The sequence below is a fragment of the Akebia trifoliata genome, chromosome 1 (assembly GCF_017979445.1).
Source record: "Akebia trifoliata isolate Shusen 1 chromosome 1, ASM1797944v1, whole genome shotgun sequence".
NCBI classification, from domain to species: domain Eukaryota; kingdom Viridiplantae; phylum Streptophyta; class Magnoliopsida; order Ranunculales; family Lardizabalaceae; genus Akebia; species Akebia trifoliata.
In genome coordinates this window covers 6307462-6332132 of record NC_141375.1, presented here as the reverse complement: position 1 = coordinate 6332132, position 24671 = coordinate 6307462, and the positions used below count along the sequence as shown (strand labels likewise).

General features: G+C 35.1%; 1 protein-coding gene across 3 annotated transcripts; it reads right to left on the bottom strand.

The window, feature by feature from the left end:
* Positions 1 to 5253: 5253 nt before the first annotated feature.
* On the bottom strand, positions 5254 to 22031 carry LOC147410558 (protein S-acyltransferase 21-like). Of its 3 annotated transcripts, XM_086436774.1 has the most exons (4): positions 21628 to 21734; positions 21176 to 21521; positions 7149 to 7262; positions 5254 to 6606 (listed from the first exon to the last, which is right to left on the bottom strand). In XM_086436774.1, the coding sequence occupies exons 2-4, from the start codon at positions 21218 to 21220 to the stop codon at positions 6475 to 6477; spliced, it is 291 nt and encodes a 96-aa protein (XP_086292900.1). In that variant the 5' UTR covers positions 21221 to 21521; positions 21628 to 21734; the 3' UTR covers positions 5254 to 6474. The 3 variants fall into 3 exon arrangements, 1 of the variants encoding a protein (XP_086292900.1); XR_015176938.1 differs by having other exon boundaries at positions 5254 to 7024; positions 21176 to 21743; XR_015176939.1 differs by lacking the exon at positions 7149 to 7262 and having other exon boundaries at positions 21176 to 22031.
* Between the last annotated feature and the right edge of the window lie 2640 nt (positions 22032 to 24671).

Below are 24671 nucleotides of genomic sequence, written 5' to 3'. Positions count from 1 at the left end.
TCAGGGTCAGCTCATAAATTTTGGATTAGGACGTGAAATAGTAAGGATTGGTTGTATTTCCTTTGGTTCATAGCAATTTTATTGCACCAATTTTAGTGAAGCATCATTATTGATTTCTATTAAGGAATTGGTTGTATTTCACCCTTTCGTTCATAGTGATTTTATTACACCAATTTTAGTGAAGCATCCTTGGTGATTTCTATAAAGGAATTTGTGGATTGTAAACTTTGTTGGAACCTAAATTAGTCCAAGTTTGATGGTTTGAACATCTTATCTAAAAAAAAAAGTTAAACCATTTTACATGGAGAAGGATAAAGGGATCTAAATACAAGTGTAATCGATTTAAGACAAGTGAACTAATTATTCAATAAATTTCCATGAAGTTGGAACTCACTCTCGCAAATGATATGTTTGAAATCTATGCAAGAGATGACATAGTTGTTCCTTTTGGAAGTTTTCCAAACTTACCCTTATTAAAAAATATTTGAAAATTTGAGAAAGGGGGAGATAGACTTGAAGCATGATCATTATATAGAAAATTTAGTTATTCATCTTTTACTTTGTGGCGTTTGTAATGTGCATGCCCATTAGTTTATTACTTCCAAAACTTTTTTTTTCCTTTTTTTTGTTATGATTAACTAAGGCTGAATTTCTCATTTCATCTTATTTTGATAATCCATATCTTGGTTGAAGGTAAAGCTCTAAACAGAGATATTGAGACATCCATGATGATCTTCTTTTATTAATTCTACTTTAGTTTAATGTTTTGGTGCCATCAATCTTGTGCTTTGTGACTAATCAAGCTGGGATTTTTTTTTTCACTTGAACTGGATTACATATCGAGATAAAAAACTAGGGGGAAACTCCTCCCACATAATCATGATACCTTTCATCACTACAGAACTATTTTCTTTTAATTTCCTTGCAACTAAATGTCTATCAAAAATAGAATTCAAGAACACATGGTTATCACTACCAAAGTTCACACTCTATGGAATAATGCTTCTTGTTGTTATATATAAAAGAGCTATTATTGGCACTCCAACTTTTACTTATTACACCCCAACTAAAAATAAAGAAAATAAGTGAATGGGGTGTAATAAGAAAATGTTGAGGTGACAATAAAAACTTTATTGTCTCTTATTCATACATGATTATGCATTTCTTATGTCTATTGTTTAAATGCTTGATTGATAGGATGTTGACTGTACAAGAAAAAAATAGGATTGCGGTCATGACATTAATATTCAGTTCATATGTGATCTTAACACATCTTAAACATAGGCGATCTCTACTTAGGGCACCTATAATAAATAGAGATCATGAGAGAAGACATATTTTGAATAGTTTATACAACGAAAGTGACAGACATTGTCTTGAGCAACTTCGAATGAATAGAGTTGCATTTCATAGATTGTGTAGCCATTTAAGGATGCATGGATTGGTTGATCGTTGATCAGTAAAAGTCGAAGAATAAGTCTCAATATTCGTATTAACAATTGGGTATGATTTGAGGAATCGACAAACAAACTTTTCTTTTATACGATATTCTCAAACAGTTAGTCGTTATTTTCATGTTATCTTGAAAGCATTGATTAGTATGTATAAGGAGGTCATCAAGGCAGCAAAACAAACCAATTCTCCCAGAGACAACAACAACGTTAGAATTGGTACCATTACTTTGAAATAATTGTAAAGTCGGCCATGTTTACAAATTAATTTGTATCGATGATATGATATAACCATGAGATTTTGATTTAATATAGGATGTTATAGGAGCTATAGACAATACATACATTCATGCAACAATTCCTATGGATGAACAACCTAAGTACCGTAATAGAAAAGGAAATATTCGTCAAAATGTCTTGGTCGCACGTACTTTTGATATGAAATTCACATATGTGCTCATTGGTTGGGAAGGATCAGCACATGATGGTCGCTTATTAAGATATGCAATTAGACATAGGATTGATAGACTCACTATGCCACTTAGTAAGTATAATATTTGAATAATTATATTATATTATTTCCTAATATGATGACATGTAAACATGATAGACGTGTAATTTTATTTTATAAATTTGCAATATAGGTAAATTTCCCCCTCCTATATCTCATTTTCCTTGTATATTAATTCTTTTCAAGTTATAGTAATGTAGATCCTAAATTTCTTTTGTTCTATGGCTTTGGTGATATAGAATAAACCCTACATGTGAGATAATATCCCCTTATAAGTGTATAATAAGCTCCATAAATAGTGCAATCTATGATTCATAATGTAGCTTCTTTCTTACATTCATGGCTTAAGGGCTAGAGATTAAACCTTATATAAGGTGATCTTCTCTTTATTAGTCCATTAATAAGTTCCCTTTGGAACACTCATACATATAACATGCACACGCCACACTTCTAAGAGACTATGAGCAAAGGTGTGGATTTCTATGGATCCATATATACTCTTTAAACGCACAAAAACAGCCCCAAAGTGGACAAAATTCTTATGCAAAAGGTCTCTGGTTCTATTATGGTGGTATCCAATCCATTGATACCTCCCAAGGACTAAACCTACAAAAAAAGACTTTCAAGTGAGCACATAAGTATCTAAAAGAGCTTAGGGACCCAAGAGAATGAGATCCATGTGGATTTTCACTTAAGTCCTAAGCTCCAAAAAAAATCCAACAAACACCCGCTTCTAATTTAGGCTTGCGTATTACCTTTATATCCTCATTTTACAAAATAAAACTATAAATGATTTTCCTTTTAATTTATTTATAATCCCCTCTGTCTTCTCAACATCAAAAACTTGTTTTCTACTTCACTCCTGGTCAATCTATGAAAACTATCATTTGATAGGTGGGACAAGGTACCTAACACCTCCTTTATCCCTCAACCGACCTCCTTACCTAGTTTTTTAAATAAACATTCCTCTTATTTTTTGGATATGTGAGTCAAAATGAGTAACAAAAAAAAAGAATTTCAAAACTCTTTTGTGTTGTCTCTTCACACCCAAACTCTTTGAATGGTGGTGACTCTTAAACTCGCGTAGATGAAGACTCAATCCTATTTGGGAGAGACCACATATCTATAGGGTTAAGGGGGATAAAAGCAAAAAAAATAAAATTGTAGGAATATTATTAAAAAAATTTGAGGTTAAGAGATAAAATATAATAAATAATAAAGTGGGTTAAAGAGGAGATAGAGTTCGCCCATGCCTACAACACATGCATCATCTTTGGGGTTAAGGGGGTAAAAGCGAAAAACATAAAGTTGTAAAAATATAGGTTTACTTTGAAAAGCAAAAAAGAAAATAAAACTCATTCTATAAATGGGTTTAGTCCACCATTAATGACGGTTCAGATCTGATTTCTCAAGTATACGTGGGTTCAATCCACATTAATGGTGAATTTTGTCAAGCCTCTACAAATCATAGACGCTATGAAGCTCTAGCCAAATCTAAAGAAGAGAAGGAATCGATAGACGCGGGGGGGGGGGGGATCTTAAGATCAAACCTTAAACAACTTTTAGATTCGATGTTCATCGTGATCTTTTCCAAAAATTTCACTACACTATTAATGGCGAGAGAGAGGATTGAGTTGAGAGGGGAGAGGCCAAGAGGATTGAGTTGATTTCTCAAGTATACATAAGTTCAGATTTGATTTCTTTTTTTTGTTTTTTTTTTAATTAGAGACATAGTCTCTATTTTGTTTTGGATTTTAAGGGATTGAGGGATGTGAAACTAAATAGACTATTTTTAAAGGAGAGTGGAATAAAAACATATATATTTATAACTTAAACGAAAAATAGATTTCAACCGTTAGATCAAGCATGATCTAACGGATGAGCTCAGTTGTGGAGATATGAGTAGTGATGAGTGTATACGGAACGCGACCCATATATATATATATATATAGGGTGGGGTTCCGTAGACACATAAAGCTACTCATAAAGTTACATCGTTTTTGTCTTATATGGTTAAAAAGGTTTGAAATGGGCTGATTTTTTGTGAGAATGATCTCCATGGTGAGGGGATCATCCTTGCAAAAAATCATTTCATTCCAAAACTTCTAACCCCATCAAAAGTGATTTACAAAAATTGGACGGTCTAAAATTTTTCAACTTGTAAACATGGGGCTAGAAGTTTCATAATGAGCTGATTTTTAGCAAGGATGATCTCCTCACCATAGAGATCATTCTCACAAAAAATCAGCCCATTCCAAACATTTTTACCCATATAAGACAAAACACGTTGTAGCTTAATGAGTAGTTTTATGTGTATACGGATCCTAATCCATATATATATATATATATATATGGGGAATGCTAACGTCCAAGACTTTATGAGGAAGTTAGCATTGTCTAACACTTTTTTTTTTCAATAATACCCCTTCTAATTTTGTCTTTTAATAAAAAAGATAAGAGCATATTAGTCTTTTACATAATAAATACATTTATTATGTCATTAATAAATACATTTATTATGTTGACATTGATTGCCAAAGCATTTACTAAAAATATATACATATATATTTAATTTAAAATACATAAATACTCATATCATTTATTATGTAAGCAAACATTTATTATATAAAAAATCAATACACCCTTATCTTTTTTACTAAAAGATAAAATGATTAACGGTATTATTGGAAAAAAAAAATGTGTGACACATACACACACACACACACATATATATATATAAAGAGAGAGAGAGAGAGAGGAGCAAATAGGTTCATCAAAGACAATGGGCATTTTTATAAAGTAAAAGTGTTTATTATAGCAAATTGCCTGATTTTTTCTATTGTTTTCAAAACATCCTTAATTGCTCAAAATACAAACTCATGGAATTATTTGCTAAAATTCCCAATTTTTAAAATAAGAAGCTAATTATCATCTGTGTAATACATTTGATTAAAAAAATTGGTAATTATGTGTTCACATGCTAATGAAATGCTTATTTTTAATCTAATTTAGAATTAATAAATGATATACAAAAAAATTTATACTTAGGATTTCAATTGTTTATAGTGTAAAAAAGTTTGATCAATTAATTAGTTTTTTGAAAAATATAAGTGGACTATTGCAACAAATTTTTTTTTTCTTTATAGATATAATTGTGTACGAAGGAGGTCTGATCAAAATGGTTTTAAAATTATGAGGGCTAGGACATCAAGATTGTTTAGTTAGCAATTCCTTAACGCTGTGTTTGGATTGAGGGAAGGAGAGGGAAGAGAAACTCATTAAGGGAAGGGAAGGGAAGGGAAGGGAAGAGAAGGGAAGTTTCTCTTCACCCTGTTTGGATTGAAAGAGAAGAGAAGAGAAAAAATCATGTTTCTCCTGTTTGGTTAGGATTCATAAGAGAAGAGAAGAGAAATTATTATTGTCAAATGACTATTATACCCTTCATAATCTAAAAAACAAAATTCTTCTTGTATAATGATACAAAATATAAACAACCAAACATTCAAGATTAACTTGAGGGGTACCTTTCATTTGAATGCGTATAAATGAGAGTTTCTATTGTCACACCCACTTTTACTAAGAACATCCTAAGCAAAAGGTGGTGTGGCAATAGAATCTCTCTAATATAAGTATTTTGTTAATCAAACACACCCTAAATAATTTTCCTTAAAATAGAATAACTCCTTCCATGTATTTTTTTTGGATTACGACCTCCTTCCATGCATTTCTAGCCACTCGAACAAAATTAATTGATTTGAGGTTAGGATTAAATGCTTTAAGGACACGCAAAATTTTCCATGTATGACCCATGATTTGGACAGCTTAATGTTATGAAAAACATTTTCCTTACTTAGCTTAATAAGATTTTAAGCTTTCCTAAGGGTTGTTTTGCAAAACTGGATTACCACATTGGCAATCTGACACCTCTATATTTCTTGGAAAAACTCAGATAAAATAAAAAAGAAAGAAATTGGATCTTATGACCACCGAACCTCCACGGTACTCCTAAATTTAAATTTAAAATGAAAAATAATTTTTTTAAAATATTTAATTTATGAAAGCTCATGGAATTTCATCCTCTACATCATCGAAGCACTGGATCATGTTTTTGTTTTATTTTTATGCCACAAGGTGAGTCCAAGGACAACATTATGTTTAGCTAATGAGGAACCATGTCTTCTTGCTACACTTTTATTAACACAAGAAACATTTTTCAAGGACACATATAATAAGTATTTTTCAAAAAATAGGCAGACTTGAAAATTAACTTAATAGAAAAAATCTATTAATTTCCATTCAATTCTAGACACTTGAGTGAACCAATAACAATGTTTTCATTCACACATAACATTTTAATTTTTAAATACGGAAACTCTTGTATCAAAACTAAGTTCTTAACCACCTATTGAATCGACAATCAATACATCAAAAAGGTCACTTGAGAACCCAAAAAAAAAAAAAAAAATTCTGGACATGCAAATGATTTCCTCTTCGATAGAATTGTTGGCTACATTAAAACAGGCTTGCTTCCAGCTCATTTAACTCATCCATGTCTAGTTCATCATCATCATTAGGAAGTACTTTGGCATCAATGACTGGAGATTTCAGGGTACTTGGCCCTTCTGTGGCAGAATTGTTCTTGGCCTGAAAAGTTGAATTTAATTAAAATGTGAGCATTACAAAATTTGAACTCATTAAGGCTAAGAGGAAGTTTAACGTAGACGGGTAGAACATGCGAGAGAGCTAGAGGTGACATCTCAACCACCTATAACAAGGAGGTCCAACAATGTCACCCTATCCTCCTCCCTTAATCAAAGTCTTTCATCTATATACATTAATTGAAGAAGACAACCCTGTACACATGGAAAAGCTTTGACCAACTATATAGCAAGGCCTTAGTTTTTAAGACATAATCATCCACATCATCCTCGCTCACAAACATTCATTGGTTTCTCTCCTTCCAAATCTCCCACCACACAGCAAAGTGTATATGTCAAGAGAATCCTCCCATTTCAAGATGCATACACTAACTGAATATATCATCGATAAGTGGGACTAATCCCTGCAGATATGCCCAGCCACCACAAACAGGAGTATTGGATCAAGTTGTGGGAAGGGAGACTCAAACCTCAAAATGCACTACTTGAACTATTCTACTGCCCTCACCCAGAAATAATTGTACTTACCAAGAAAGTATAGACACCCATAGCCACATATTCATAAATGACATGTCCCAGGAATGGTGCAAAAAAGGAGTAGAATGCAATAGCTAGCAAGAAAAACACAGTTATATCCACAACCTGCAATCAAGAAAGATAAGAATGAAGCAGGTTTCACAAAGCAATTAAAGCACAGGAGAGCACCCAATAGCTCTCGGCAATGGTTTTGGGGGTTCCTAAACCATCAAGCAATCCATGGCATAGAAACCCTGAAACTATTTAATATAATACCATACATTGAGTCTCTTAACCAATAGAATGAATGAAAAGATTGGTAAATTTTTTTGAATTGAAAGATAATCCATAAATATCAAATCTATAGAAAAAAGGAAAAGTAAGAAAATGAAAAAGAAGGGTTGTTGATAAATTAATCCATTTAAATCCAATCCAGATCTTGTTTGAACAAGAAATGATAATGCAATCAAGGACTGCTTATTTCCTAATTCCTAGAACAATAGAGTTTTAAACTTGCTACCCAGGATACCATAACTACAATGGAATGTGCATCTTATCAATAAGAATGAATCATCTTACTCTAATAAAAAAATTTACTAAAAAAAAAAACCGAATGAATCATGGTACTGATCTTAAAGATCTCTAGTAAGAAGTTTTTTTGTTGTGTTGCAACTTGCAATAGAAGTATAGGTAGTAAGCACCATGGTGGTTAATAATCTAATAAAAAGGAGTCAAAATCTGTATATTTTAAACGACCCATTCTTTAACTCCTAGACACGAACCTTATCTTGCTACTGACCCAAGTAGGTCTAGAGTTGATAAAACAAACAAATATCTAGCTATTCAAGAGGGTGATGCAAACCATTTTCTATTCACTAACTGATGAGTGTCTCCAAACACTCAATTATACGCACATTTTCTGGATATTTATCTTGATTTTTGTACCTATTTCTCTATATTAAGATAATAATCATGATAAGCCTCAAACCACCACGTTGCATGTTAATTAGGCTTAATTATATATAAATAAATTCATTTACTAGATAAATCTAATTACGTGTGTTTCTTGTGCAGAAAATCAACAATTTGGAATCAAAATCTCAAGGCAAAAGCATTTGGGCCCACTTTGGAATGCCCTAACACTTTGGAATGCCCTAATCCTTAACTCATATTCTCCTCTTTTGTCTTTTTGTGCAAAGAAAAGTGGAGGCTACTTTTAGACTCTTCTACACACATTTTTCTCTATAAATAGAGCCTTCATTTCTAGAGAAAGGGTCCCATCTTGGTTCTCTTATCCAAGACTCCTTTAATCTAAGGCTTTTTGCCTATTCTCTTATTTTTTATATTTTCATTTTCTAGTTATTTTCTTTTGGTTAACTAGTCTTGTAAGAAGTAGAAGAAGAAGAAGTTGTAATTTTCTCCATGAAATGAAGAAAAGTTCTTTCATCTCTTGTCTTCCCTCTCTTGCAATGACATTAGGCTAAGTTCCCCTCCATTGGAGAGTGGAAAAGCCTAGAGCAAGTTCTTGTGTTATTTCTAATTTTATGCCTTTCTTTTATTTAAAATGCTTATGAATTCTCTTTAAGTTTCTTGCACATTTTATTCTTAATATAGATACTTTATGCTTAGATTAGATCAAGATAAAGTATGCTTAAATTAGATAATTTGTAGTAAGAAGTTCTCAAGAAATTCTACTTTGTTTTTGTTCCTTTATTTCATTTTAATTGCAAAACTTTCCGATCTAAGGAGCTAACACCAAGCCCTTATGATTGAGTTATAAAAAGGCTAGAGATTAGAAATTGCTCATTAACATGTTTTAGGTAGATCCACCTCCAATGGTGTTTTAATTCATAAGTTTACTTGTTTTTAATTTCATTTACTTTAGTTTATTTTCTAGCAATTTTACATCTTCTTATAAGTTCAAAAATACAAAGAAAAACAGTTTTAATTCCTTTTAGTTAATTTGAATTTTATCTTCTTAGCTTAGCTCTATTCCTCCTTTCTCTTGGGTTCGATCCCCTACTTGCCCCACAAGTAAGGTAAAACTAAGATTATTATTAACTCCGGTGAGAAGAACAACGATAGTCTCATCAGAATTTTGGCGCCGCTGCCGGGGAAAGGTAAAGGTGAAAGCGCCCTCGATCCGCGGGGTGTGCGGATCCGCTTTTGACCCTTGAGGTTTGGGAGTCGCCACCTAGTTATTACGGTCTAGGAACCAAATTGACCCTTAAATGGATAAAAAAGAACTAATCTACTATAGAAATCTGAATCCGGGGATCATGTTACGGGGTTGGAAGGTGTTAGGCACCAACCCCGCCCGGCCAATGCCGGTCTCTACTTATCCCAAATAGATCTACATCGCTAATGATAAACCTAGATTAAAAAAAATAAAAATTAACTTACCTTTGATCTGCAAAAGTATTATTCCCTCAGATCTGGTGAAAATGGCTCCTTGTACCGTATTCCTTACTTCATTCTATCTCCGGATCTGATTTCTGATATCCGAGGTAAGGTATCTCCTTCTTGGATCTGGATGCTTCGAATTTGTTGTGAATTTTTGGGATGTTTTTGAGAGGTTTTTGGGTGTTTTTTAGGCTAAAATCGGAGTAGGGGTGTTAGGGAAGGAGTTGGGGCTCCAAAATTAGGGTTTTGGGGAGGCTATGGAGGCTTCTTCACCTACTTTTTCTAGGGTTTTTTCTTTGATACGAAAATAGGGTGTGGAGGCTCCTATTTATAAAGTTTTTAGAAGCATTTAGGGTTTGATTAGGGTTTCAATTAGGGTTTTGACTTAGTCTTTAGGGTTTTAGGGTTTTGACTTTAGTCTTATGAGATTGACTTGATTAGTTTTAGATTAGGGTTTGGATTTAGGGTTTTGACCTTAGTCTTATGAGATTGACTTGATTAGTTTAGATTAGGGTTTTGATTTAGGGTTTTGACCTTAGTCTTATGAGATTGACTCGATTAGTACCTTGACTTCAGTCTTGCTTGATTGACTTTAATTTTGACTTCAGTCTCATTTGATTGACTTTAATACCTTGACTTCAGTCTTGCTTGATTTACTTTTAATTTTTGGAGAACCCCCTTCTATTATATCTTTAATTCTTTGAACCCCCAAATGGAGGGGTCCTTAAAGAAATATCCCACGAACCCTCAACAATTTTGCCTGAGAGTCCAATTAATCGATTTTTTAGGTTCAACTTTTTAAATTAATTTCATTAATGTTTCACTTTAATTATTTAATGTTTTATTTATTAATTTCGAATTTTTTAATTATGAAAATTGTGAAATTACCGTTTTGCCCTCGGAGAGGATTTTTTACGTTTTAAGTCGTTTTTCAATGTTCCAAGATGTTTTGGAATCAGTTTTTCGTAAGGAATTCAATGGGAATGTTGGTTTTTGTCATTTATGAAGTTTTTTATATGAAATGATCGTGAACTTTATGAGGGGTATTTTCGTAATTTTGTCAAATTTTGTGAAAATTGGCGAAGTGGTTTACTTGGTTTCGATTTGTTGTTTTATGTGTTTGAACGGATTTTCCTAAGCGTAATGTAGGCTCTAAGGTTGTTTTGAGGTTAGGGGTATTTTGGTAATTTAATCATTTTTAGTGATTTTTATCGTGAAGCTTCTTTTTGATTTGCAAGATGATGATTTCTATGTTTCTGGGGTCGTATTTTCCTAGCGTAGCGTGGTTTCTAAGTTTTGTCAGTTCGAGATACCTCATCCGGATTTCTGAAACATATCTGGTAACAAAATAAAGCATTGGAATAGACATCCATCATTGGGAACCTTTGCGATCGGGTTGACGACTTGATTAATCAGGCGGATGCAAAAATGGGGTGTCTACAAAAGGTAGTAGTGGTAAGTTTTGATTTAAAATTTTTTTTTTTTTCATTTTTATTTTATTTTACTTTTTTTCTTTTGGTTTCTTTCTATAAGTTCAAGTGTTCTTGAGATTTTAAGAGAGAAGAAAGAAGAAAAAAACATTGAAAAAAAAAAAAAGTCATTTTCGTTTTCTTTTTCACCCTTGACAGCAGAACTTAAACTAACTGTAACTTTCTACTCCGATCTCCGATTATCTATTAGTATATATCGATTTGGGGTAGAACGAAATTTTCTATAAAATGTGACAAAGTCAGCAAGATAGCGGTAAGTCAGATTCTGTTTTTGAGTCCATTTACTATCATTTCTGCTAACATTTCTGTTTTGCTTCTTGTAGGTGAACATTTTTTTTTCTTTTTTCTTCTTTTCTTTCAATTTCCTTTAATCTTTAGTTAGGTTTATTTTTCTATTTTAGAAACTCTTGTATAGGATTTCTTGTAATTTTTATTAATTATCCAAGAAGGCTTGGATTGTAATAGACTAAGGAAGGACGACGGGTGGACAATACCGTCACGGCTCCTTAAGTTCGCACACCAAAATTGGAGTTGGTGGCCTAAGTCGACTCAAACCGTCTTCACCCCGTCTAGCACGGGAGGTAATCCCGAAACACCCACGCCTCTCTTTGCTAGTGGGTTACTCCTTGCCTTTGTATGTTATTTTTCCAATTTGCACACACTTGGAATAGTTAATTAAGTAGTAAAGAGCACCCCTCTCCTAGGGATGGCATGATAAGATAAGGATTGGAAGTCATTACCAATTCCTTGCTCTAATTAGGATAATCAATTCACTAGTCATCCAATCAAATTAATTAAAATCAATTAGACTTGACTATAGGGCCCACGAGCTCAATAGGAGAAATTCCACTTCAAGTTGTGCCAATTGCGCTTCTTGGTCATTTTTGTATCTAGTAAGATCTTGCCCTTTGAGGGGATAGACTCAGTCTATTCAAGAAAGGAAGGTATTTAAGCGTGCTCTTGCTTATGCATTATGCGCCTCCTCCGATCTGGAGATCCGAATGATTCAAACTTGATTTCATAGAACCGAGTTGGAAGGCTAGTTGCGCTATTTCTACCCAGTTAGGAGCTGTCTAGCTTTAGGCAACCTATCTAGGTCCAGTCTTTTCTTTTCGTGATTGTTTGATCGACTGTGTGATTTGTATGCTTAGTAGACGTTCACAAAATAACGTGTTAGAACCATTTGATCCTGAGATCGAACGTACCATCAGTAGGATACGCAAAACACCATCAGTAGTTATGATGGGTGATCGAGAGCGAACTCTCAATGAGCTCTTCGCTCCAGCTTCCGCATCTCCTCCCACATGCATTGTTTTACCATTGAACAATGCACCTCAGTTTGAAATTAGGGCTGCCACCATCAATATGCTCCCTAAGTTCCACGGTTTAGAGCGTGAACAACCTTACACCCATCTTAATCGATTCTTGACTATATGTCAAACTTTTAGAAATCAGAATCTAGATGAGGAGAGTATCAAGCTTATTCTGTTCCCGTTATCCTTGGAAGACCACGCAGCTACGTGGTTGAACTCCCTAACACCCAATTCCATATCTACCTGGGATGTTCTATCCAAGAAATTTATGGCCAAATTCTACCCCGTGGCCAAAACTGAGAAAATGAAGGACTCTATTAGAAATTTTAGAGCCCGTCCTGATGATGAATTTTCCCAAACTTGGGAAAGATTCAATGATTTATTGGTCAAATGCCCACACCATGGCATTGACAAAGCACAGTTGGTGCAAAGTTTTTATAGAGGATTAACAATGAATCAACGTACCTTAGTTGAGTCAATGCATAAGGGTCAGTTCATGAACCAGACTCCCAACCAAGCGTATGATTTCCTCGTAGAGTTAGCTGAGAGTGCTCAAAATTGGAGCACTAACCAAGAAGAATTTGATAGAGACGATCCGGTTAGAAAGACAGGCATGTATGAGATGAAGGCAGACCCTGATCTCAAAAATGTCATGTGTAGTCTAGTAAGTGGGATGAATAATCTCACGAAGAAGTTAGATGCCTTTGCCATCTCAGCATCCAAACCTCACCTAGACCCTCGAACAATTTCGCAAGTGACTGTCGAACCGAGTTCTTTGTGTGTCATATGCGACGGCAACGACCATTTGGTCGAGTGTTGTCCCACCTTGCCTCAAATCAAAGCTGAACAAGCAAATGCGATTAATGGCTATAGTACTTTTAGGAAGCCAACTACAAACTCTTTTAGCCAAACGTATCACCTAGATAATAGGTTCCATCCTAATTTCTCATACAGACAGAATGAACCTATTCAATCTAGTGGTCCATCAGGTTACAATAGGAGTTTTCCTAGGCAATCTGGTTCTTCCACAAACCAAGCTATTGTTCCTCAAGTCCCTTATCAACCCCAACAATCTACCGATTGCAGAGCCATCATACCAGATCCCATGACCAATTACCAGCAGCCTGCCCAACAACAGTCGTCTTTAGAATCTATGATTGCCGAGTTGATGAGGCAGCAACAGCAGTTCATCCAAACTCAACAGCAAACCCATCAAAATCAAACTCAGATTAACCAGGTCACTGCGCAATCCATAGCTAAGATGGAAGTTCAGTTGGGGCAGTTAGCTCTTTCCTTGAGTGGGAGAGAGAAAGGTCAATTTCCTAGTCAAACTATCCCTAACCCTAGAGGTCAACCTTTGATTCCAAACGGATCAAAAGGTCAATACGAAGTAGGAAGCCATTCTGGAGCTCCACAAGACTCAGTCCAGGCTATCCACACCTTGCGTTCGGGAAAGAAGGTGGACAACAAGGTCCAACCTATTGACACGGGAGGAAAGGTCTTAGAAAAGGACAAAGTTCAAAAAGAAGCCATAGAGTCTCCAACAGAGAAGAAGAAAGATTTGGAAAATCCTCCTATCATTTTGCCAATTCCAAAAGCTCCATTTCCCCATCGCCTTAGAGATTCTAAAAAAGGTAAGCAGTTTGAGGGTGTCTTAGAAGTCTTCCAAAATGTGCATATCAATATCCCATTCCTAGATGCCATTAAGCAGATACCTTCTTATGCGAAATTCTTAAAGGATTTGACCACAGCTAAAAGGAAAACACCATTTCCTCGGGAAGCTATTATGGCAGCCCAAGCTTCGTCACTCATCCAACAAACGATTGCACCAAAATTTAAGGATCCTGGATGTCCGACAATTTCTATTCATATTGGAAATCAAGTGGTCGAAAAATGTCTCTTAGACTTAGGGGCCAGTGTGAACCTTTTACCATATCGGTTTATAAACAATTAGGTTTGGGGGTTTTGAAACCCACAGATATCACGTTGAGTCTAGCTGATAGGTCCATAAAAATTCCAAAGGGTATAGTTGAGGACGTGATAGTTAAAGTCAAAGATTTCTATTTTCCTGTTGACTTTGTTGTCTTAGACACAGAGCCAGTCATCAATTCGAACAGTCATATTCCTATCATCTTAGGACGTCCATTCTTAGCCACGTCTGACGCAGTCATTCGTTGTAGAAACGGAATTATGACTTTAGCATTTGGGGATATGAAAGTGAAACTGAACGTCTTCCACAATTTCCAAGGAATTGATGTAGATGATGGTATGGAGGAAGTGAACATGATAGATACGCTAGTCAATCAAACGTATCAAGAATTAGGGTACTCTGATCCCCTAACGAAATGTTTGGCTCACTTTGGCCTTGACTTGGACGTAGAAGAGTCTATAAGCGAAGTCAATGCTTTGCTTGAATCCGTTCCACTCTTAGATTCTGTGCGGTGGCACGCAAAAGCTGAAAGTCTTCCTGTACGCACATCCAATCTTGTTCCTTCTCATGTCGAGCCTCCAAAATTGGAACTCAAGTCTCTTCCAGAGACCTTGAGATATGCATTTCTTGGCAAGAATCAAACCTTGCCTGTGATCATTTCCTCTCACCTCAATGAAGTCCAAGAGGGAAAGTTGTTAGGAGTATTAAGGGAACATCAAGAAGCTATTGGTTGGAGCATAGCTGACATCAAGGGAATTAGTCCATCTGTGGTGATGCACCACATTCGTTTAGAGGATTTTGCTAAACCTTCCTTAGAACCTCAGAGACGACTAAATCCTGTCATGAAAGACGTGGTTCGGATGGAAGTGATGAAATTGCTAGATGCGGGTATTATCTATCCTATCTCTGACAGTCGTTGGGTGAGTCCTATACAAGTAGTTCCTAAGAAATCTGGTATCACTGTGGTAGTGAACCAAGACAATGAATTAATCCCCACTCGAGTCCAAAATGGATGGAGAGTGTGTATTGACTATAGGAAACTCAACTCGATGACTCCTAAGGATCATTTTCCCTTACCTTTCATTGATCAAATGTTAGAGCGTCTGGCAGGACATTCTTACTATTGCTTCTTAGATGGTTATTCCGGGTACAACCAGATACCTGTTGCTCCAATCGATCAAGAGAAAACAACGTTCACCTGTCCCTTTGGAACTTTCGCGTATCGTCGCATGCCTTTTGGATTATGCAATGCACCCGCTACTTTTCAACGGTGCATGATGAGTATATTTTCCGACATGCTAGAAAGATATCTCGAAGTGTTCATGGACGATTTTTCAATTTTCGGACCAAGTTTTGAGGAATGTCTCGATCACTTGACTTTGGTCCTTCAACGTTGCAAAGAGGTCAATCTAGTCCTCAATTGGGAAAAATGCCATTTCATGGTAACATCGGGGATTGTGCTAGGGCACATTGTTTCTTCTAAAGGGATTGAGGTAGATAAGGCAAAGGTAGGTCTAATTGAAAAATTACCACCTCCTAGAACGGTCAAAGAAATTAGGTCATTCCTAGGCCATGCGGGTTTTTATCGTAGATTCATTAAAGATTTCGGGAAAATCTCGAAGCCTTTATGTGAGCTATTGGGAAAGGATGTTCCTTTCGACTTTTCAGAGTCATGTCTCTCTGCGTTCAACAAGCTCAAGTCCGAGTTAACCTCGGCACCCATTATTCAACCTCCAAACTGGAGCATTCCATTCGAAGTTATGTGCGACGCTTCAGATTATGCAATAGGCGCTGTTTTGGGTCAGCGAATTGAAAAACAACCTCATGTTATCCAATATGCTAGTAAAACCTTAAACGATGCTCAACTTAATTACTCTACAACAGAGAAGGAAATGCTAGCAGTGATCTATGCCATTGAAAAATTCCGCCCCTACCTCATAGGATCTAAAGTCGTGATCTACACAGACCACGCAGCATTGAAGTACCTTCTATCAAAGAAAGATGCTAAAGCAAGGTTAATCCGTTGGATTCTACTTCTACAAGAGTTTGATCTCGAGATCCGAGATAAAAAAGGGGCAGAAAATGTCGTAGCTGATCACTTGTCTAGGATAGTTAACAAGCCATCCGAGGAATCCTTACCCATCTCTGAATCCTTTCCCGATGAGCAACTTATGCAAATCTCTCAAGCCAATGTTCCATGGTATGCGGACATTGTCAACTACCTAGTTACAGGTCAATTCCCAATCGAAATGACTAGTCAAGAGAAACTTCGTCTTCTGTCAAAAACAAAATGGTATTTCTGGGATGAGCCATACTTATTTAAGTATTGTCCTGATCAAATCATTAGACGTTGTATTCCAACCTGTGAGCAAGTCAGTATCCTAGAGTTTTGCCATAATCATGCCTGCGGAGGGCACTTCAGTGGTAAGAAAACCGCCATGAAAATCCTACAATGCGGTTTTTTCTGGCCTAGTATTTTTCGTGATGCCCACGAGTTTAGCAAATCTTGTGATAGATGTCAGAGATTAGGAAAAATCTCTAAGAGAAATGAAATGCCTCAAAATCCTATACTGATCATCGAAATTTTTGACGTGTGGGGTATAGACTTCATGGGACCTTTTCCTATCTCCCAGGGTTATCAATACATCCTAGTTGCCGTTGACTATGTGTCAAAATGGGTCGAAGCTGTGGCATGTAGAACTAACGATCACAAGGTTGTGATAAAATTCATCAAGGAGACGATTTTTTCAAGATTTGGTACTCCGCGAGCTATCATAAGTGATGGTGGCTCGCATTTTTGCAACAAGATCTTTGCTGCGTTGATGAAGAAATACCTCATAACGCATAAGGTTGCCACACCTTACCACCCACAAACAAGTGGACAAGTGGAGATTTCTAACAGGGAAATAAAGACTATCTTAGAAAAAACAGTCAATCCTTCAAGGAAAGATTGGTCTTTGAGATTGAGTGATTCACTCTGGGCCTATAGGACTGCATTCAAGACACCCATAGGGATGTCTCCCTACCGGTTAGTTTTTGGCAAGGCCTGCCATCTCCCTGTAGAACTAGAACATCGTGCATATTGGGCGATCAAACGCCTCAACTTTGATTTTGATAAAGCCGGTGAGAAGCGAAAGTTACAACTAGACGAGTTAGAAGAGATTAGAAATGACTCGTATGATTGTGCCAAAAGGTACAAAGAGCGTACCAAATTCTTTCACGATAGGCACATTCTTAGGAGGAATTTCATTCCTAATCAAAAAGTTTTGTTGTATGATAATAGACTCCACCTTTTTCCTGGAAAACTTAAGTCTCGATGGACTGGCCCATATATTATCCAAACAGTTTACCCCCATGGTGCTGTTGAAGTCCTTAATCCTAAGGACGGATCCACTTTCAAAGTGAATGGCCAACGTCTCAAACCGTTTCTCGAGTATGTTCCGCAGGAGGAAGTTCTTTTTCTCGATGATCCCGTCTATCAAAATTAACTATGTTTTCGTCTAGCTAAAGACGTTAAACTTAGCGCTTCTGGGAGGCAATCCATGCACTTCAAGGGACATTGTGTTAAATATCAACAGGACTATAAGGTCTTTCTCAGGTGCTATCTAACCCACTTCATTTCATTTTGTCAATTTCAATTTTACCTTTGCATGTATTTGTTGAAATATTGAGGACAATATAATGTTTAAGTTTGGGGGTGTATGGGTTGGATTTCCATTTGGATTTCCACTTATTATTTTCTTCTTTTATACAAAAAAAAAAAAAAAAATTGAAAAATATTTGGTTGGCAACTTTGTTGTATTTTTCTCAAAGTCTTAGCTTGTATCTTTTAAGCACTTAGTGAAAATATTTAATCAGTCTTTCATTGGAAGCTATGATCTGGAGTCCCCATTTATGTTTCTCTTAGGCAAAAATTAGAGCAAAGTTATCTTTTGGTTTATAGTCACTTCTAATAAGGTTACCAAGAGTCTAGATTGTATTAAAAGAGCTTGTTACCTTCTTTCTACCTAGAGTTTAAGGAAAAACTAGGTTTGATGAACTTTGACTTCCTTGTTCAATTGGTTGGTTGATTAGAAGAAAAACAGAACTGGATTGTATACACCTTGTACAGCAACCATTGAATTAGACTGGGTACCTTGAAAAGGGCTGCCTACTTTTCTTAGAAAAATAGTGAAGAAGTAATATAAAAAAAAAAAAAAAAAGAGAAAAAGTCAAAGATCCAAAAGTTTATGTAAAGTTTTAGTAGGGTGAAAGCCATCAAGTGTAAAAATGTGAGTATACTGGAATATCACAGATAAAGCCCCTTAGAGGTATTAAAGTGAATATCCACACTTCTCACTACCCCAGACAGGATGCTAAGTTTAGAATTAAACCCTAAGTTACTCCAGTTATTCTTGAGTAGTTAGAAGGTTGAAACTCATTTTGGGAAATCGAATCTCTTAAATTTCTAAGTTAGAATCACTATCGCTCAAAGGTCAATTTAAGTCTAAATTTTGTCGTAGAGAAATAAGGGTTGGGACTCTATACCAAGCAGTACTTCTAATTGATTGACAAAAAAAAAAAAAAAAAGACTTGTGTTTTTCAATATAAGTTTTGATTTTGACTATTTTTACTTCAAAGTTATTTTCAAATTTTGTGGGTATATTTTCTGCAAACCCTCACGAGTCAAACTCGTCCACTAGGGGTAACCTAGCGGTTCAAGGGCTTGCTGCATTCGCTAAATGCAGTCGAGGTGCCTGCGAAAGTGGCAGTTTTATTTTCTAGGGACTAGAAAAAGGTAAGTTTGGGGGTGTGATGAGTGTCTCCAAACACTCAATTATACGCACATTTTCTGGATATTTATCTTGATTTTTGTACCTATTTCTCTATATTAAGATAATAATCATGATAAGCCTCAAACCACCACGTTGCATGTTAATTAGGCTTAATTATATATAAATAAATTCATTTACTAGATAAATCTAATTACGTGTGTTTCTTGTGCAGAAAATCAACAATTTGGAATCAAAATCTCAAGGCAAAAGCATTTGGGCCCACTTTGGAATGCCCTAACACTTTGGAATGCCCTAATCCTTAACTCATATTCTCCTCTTTTGTCTTTTTGTGCAAAGAAAAGTGGAGGCTACTTTTAGACTCTTCTACACACATTTTTCTCTATAAATAGAGCCTTCATTTCTAGAGAAAGGGTCCCATCTTGGTTCTCTTATCCAAGACTCCTTTAATCTAAGGCTCTTTGCCTATTCTCTTATTTTTTGTATTTTCATTTTCTAGTTATTTTCTTTTGGTTAACTAGTCTTGTAAGAAGTAGAAGAAGAAGAAGTTGTAATTTTCTCCATGAAATGAAGAAAAGTTCTTTCATCTCTTGTCTTCCCTCTCTTGCAATGACATTAGGCTAAGTTCCCCTCCATTGGAGAGTGGAAAAGCCTAGAGCAAGTTCTTGTGTTATTTCTAATTTTATGCCTTTCTTTTATTTAAAATGCTTATGAATTCTCTTTAAGTTTCTTGCACATTTTATTCTTAATATAGATACTTTATGCTTAGATTAGATCAAGATAAAGTATGCTTAAATTAGATAATTTGTAGTAAGAAGTTCTCAAGAAATTCTACTTTGTTTTTGTTCCTTTATTTCATTTTAATTGCAAAACTTTCCGATCTAAGGAGCTAACACCAAGCCCTTATGATTGAGTTATAAAAAGGCTAGAGACTAGAAATTGCTCATTAACATGTTTTAGGTAGATCCACCTCCAATGGTGTTTTAATTCATAAGTTTACTTGTTTTAATTTCATTTACTTTAGTTTATTTTCTAGCAATTTTACATCTTCTTATAAGTTCAAAAATACAAAGAAAAACAGTTTTAATTCCTTTTAGTTAATTTGAATTTTATCTTCTTAGCTTAGCTCTATTCCTCCTTTCTCTTGGGTTCGATCCCCTACTTGCCCCACAAGTAAGGTAAAACTAAGATTATTATTAACTCCGGTGAGAAGAACAACGATAGTCTCATCACTAACCAATCCAAATACTAGACCTTTTGTATAATGTGTAACAGACCATATATGGGATTCAACATTATGACTCATCATTGTTACCAAAGGGTGCTCGGTCAAAATTTTCCTAACATCTTGAAGTCAAGATAACATCCTTCTACTCTGGTATTTGATCTCCCACTGCAACATATTTATTTCCAATTCCCAATGGAAGTGAATAAACTAAGATATTACAAATATTGATTCAATTGAAGTGGTTCAATGGAAAACTAGGATGTGTTTGCACTCTGAAACCCAACAGGTGACACACATCTTACAGAAGCTCAGCCTCAAATCATTCCCATTCAAGGTGTCTTCACTATATAGAGGCTTAAGCATTTTTAGTGAAATGAAGCCACTACCATGAAATGTGCAATCACATCAACATGAGGTGTACATGTAAACAAAATTGATGGATCAAGGTTTTTAAAAAATTCCACTAATTCCATGACAAAGGCGTAACACCTTACATGGGAACAGTGCACCACACAAATCCCTCAGCCAAGTCACTTAGAAACTCTTCAAAATATTGAAGAAATATAGACAATTTAGAAACTCAGACCAAGCAAAACTTCCACATCTCGTGAACTACAAATATATATTAATAACAAAACCCACATTGTAGAATTCTCTTAGAAACTCTTCAGGGGCAGAACTTTCAGAAACGAAGAAGACAATCCAATAAACTAACACTATAAAGAAAACGAGATACATCTCCATAATCCAAATTCGAAAACCATTTTTTAGAAGATAATAAGGATCACTGAACAATAAACAACAAAACGCTATAAATCCATTGAACACCAAAATCCTTCAACAACAAAAAAACCGAAAATTTCCAAAAATTATCAGAAAAAAAATCAGTAAATAATGATGTACCTGAAACGTGTGAGCAGGGAGTTGCCACCCATGACGCCTAGCCATGACAAAAACCGAATTGAAATGTCGAAATCAACAGCATTAACAGTTAAAGAAGAACACAGAATCCTTTAATAAAGAAACCCAGAGCAGATCTCTAGCCCTAAATGTAAAAAAGCTACTAAATCAGAACTGATCTATTCTTCATTTTCTTCTATTTTGATCATAGAAAAACAAAGTTCTTGAACGGTTTTGAGATATGTCAATCTCGACCCATATGTTCAAATCCTATTTTCAGACGATCTATGAACTTGATTTGATTATCTCTTCTAGGGTTCCTGCAGTTTGAATAGTGGATCGAGGAGCCCTGGAAACAGAAGAAAAAGGTTTTAGTCTGGTTTTACCATGTTCGATGATAATGTGCTTTTCACCGCAGCGTTTTATCCAACATTTCTGTTTTAGTTTGGTTTTACCATGTTCGTCTCCTAGTCGAGGTCGCCGCCTTCGTCCCTTCTCTAGGGTTTCTTCTTCGTCTTCTCTAGATTTCTTCTTCGTCTTCTTCGTCTTCTTCGTTCATTCTCTAGGTTTCATTGTATTTTATAATTTAGGGTGTAACTAGTAAAATTTGGGGTGCCAATATCATGTTTCTTTGGAAATTAAGAAAATGTTGAGGACAAATTTGGAAACAAAATTTTGTTCTCTTCCCTTCCCTCCTCGTCACTCCGATTTCGGGGGGAACAAAATTTGGCAATTTTTCCCTTCCCTTCCCTCCATTTTTCTTCTCTTCCCTCCTAACTTAACAATCCAAACAGGAGAAAGGAAAAGAAAATTGCAAATTTTCTCTTCCCTTCCCTCCCCTTCCCTCAATCCAAACACAGCGTAAGTGTGCTTGAGCCAAATGTGATTGAGATATTATTAACTTTGAATAGGGCTGCAACCTGGGCAAGTTGGAGGGTAAACCTAGGTTCAACCCAAATAGTAGATCTCTCAACCTGTGCTCAACTCAATCCAACCACTGGGTCAGAGTTCATTAACCCAAGCTCAACCCAATTTTGAGCTTCTAAAATTGGGTTGAGCTCGGGTTAGTCTGAGTTAGGTTATTTTGGGTAGGTTGAGCTCACTGAACAACCTTAGATTCATTTTGATCAACAAATAAATTGTATATTTTAAACAAGGAATACAATATTAAAAAAATAAAAGCATTGTTAAATAAAATCCATCATTGAAATAATATTTAGACAGCCCATACAAAAACTAAATCAATGCTCACATTAATAAAATCGAATTGTCTACAATCCATAATAATAAGATTAAATAAAACATAAAATAATTAAAAAAAATACCAATAATGCTTTCCTTCACTCTTAATATTTAATATCAATATCATTAATAAAATGACTCTTCATCTTCAAGAAATCTATGCATATTATATATAAACATAAATATCAATGGATTCAAATAGAAAGAAAATTAAAAATAATTCTTTAGTTACTACAATATATATAGGACAAAATAATTAAAACAATAATACTCTAAAAATAAATTAAAATATATAATTAATATGAAAATATTTATATATTAGTTTATAGTATCGGATTCAGGTTGAGTCAGGTTGCTAGAACCCTAAACCCAAGCTCAATCCAAATTAAGGTCAAGTTGAGATATTCTAACTCGGGCTCAACTCATCTTCTATATAACTCAATCCAAGCTCGTCCATCAATCGGGTTAAGCCCTGGTTAAGTTTAGGCCAGCCCGCCCAAGTTGGAGCCCTAACTTTGAATAGAGCGAAATGGAGAAACATGAATCATTGGCCAAACCCAAATCTTTGAGATAAGGCTCTTTTATTATTACTCTCGCAAGTGGACACTTAAATGTTTTCAATGATAGTTGGCTCAAAGAAAGTGCAATTAAAGTAGTATAACTTGAATGATGAATGATCAATGTCCTCCATAAAAGAAAGAGATTACATTATATATCAAAAATTTAGAATGTGATCTTAAACAACTTATTAAAATAAAAATGAAACTATTAATAACTAAAAGTAATAAATTATATAATCTTTAAGAGTTTCATTCGGGCAATATTCTTCACTTTTATCCAATTTTAAGCCTATGAAGATCTTCATGATGGGTTGAACTTCTGGCCTAGTTGGATCTGGGTTACCAATCGAACCAATTCATGGTACGGTTAGCATTGGGTTCGTGAAATGCAACGAACCAACAAATTGCATCAATTTACCGTAATTTTTTATATATCCCTCCTCGTGTTGATAATATTTCAGATGGCCCTTAAACTTCCAAACAGATGCAATGCCCCCTATGACCTTTGTCTTTATAAATAAATTAATCATGAAAAAAGACCAAATGCCCTCATTCTTCAATATAAAATTGAAAAAGACTTGAATTTTTTCCCCCAAAGCCTACCATTTTCAAACTTTTTATTTTTATTTTTTACCTTTCTCTTCATTTCAACCTTCAAATTCCCTCATCTATATCTACCTCTATGAACTAGGTTTGTTTTCGAGTAGTGAACCACGAATCACGAATCCAAATTCGAACTGAATGAACCCACGAACTAGTAACATAGTTTGATGCCTCTAGAAAGAATTGAAATTGAGCTGGACTACGGACTTTAAAATTTTTAAAATTTTATATAGATTTTTTGGATGTCATCGTGGGATCCGAAAAATTCTATCAACATCTGATCTATGCACACAACTCCAGCTTCAATAAATGTTTCTGCAATGAGTAAAGAATGCCCTTTTCCCATGGTTGCCATTAATGGGATCCTTTGCTTCTTCAGTGGGAGGAAACATTAAGTACCATGTATTTTCAACAAATACCATTTCAAGAAGCTACAAGACTATAGTCCAATTACTCCTAATTACAAAGGTTTTATTTTGGGGAAATTTTATTGATGCGCCGAGAAATTCTAAGGGCCCCTTATATTTTTTTGGGCACTTCAAAAAGTTAAATATTGTTTTAGGCACTCTATGTTAGAATAAAAAAAAAATTATTATTATTATTTTTTTAATTTTGACCCATCCTTAGAAGTTAGAGGCGTCTCAAGTATAACTTTCCTTTATTTTATTTTTCTATTAAGACGAGTTTTAGGAAATAAACTATGAGGGTTGGCTTGAGATGATTTGGGAATGCTCAACGAAGGCCAATCAAAATTCAAGTTAGAAGAAATATTTAAGTTGAAGGTCCTCAAAGAACAAGAAGAAGAACTCTAATAATATGGGTAGGGATTGTAAAATAAGATATAAGCTCAGTCTCAACTCTCAAGGACTTGCACTTTGGATAGAGCTCCTTGACGACTTTTACTTCTGCGGGGAACTAGCAAACGTTTGGATAGAATTTCTTGACATTTTTGCTCTTGCGTGGAAAGACTTTTACTTTTTGGTGAGAAACTCCAAAAATCTACTCTTGTGCAAAGAGGTTGGGCTAAGGCATTGGTTTTGGACATAGTAAAATGTATAATTTTTTTTTTTTTATCTATTCGTATAAAGACGAGG

Excerpts from the sequence above, each read along its gene's own strand:
- LOC147410558 (XM_086436774.1), bottom strand. The coding sequence starts at position 21,220 with ATGGCTAGGCGTCATGGGTGGCAACTCCCTGCTCACACGTTTCAG. Across the intron at positions 7,263-21,175 it reads TCCCTGCTCACACGTTTCAG|GTTGTGGATATAACTGTGTT; the intron begins GTACATCATTAT and ends TCTTGATTGCAG. Across the intron at positions 6,607-7,148 it reads TGGGTGTCTATACTTTCTTG|GCCAAGAACAATTCTGCCAC; the intron begins GTAAGTACAATT and ends TCAACTTTTCAG.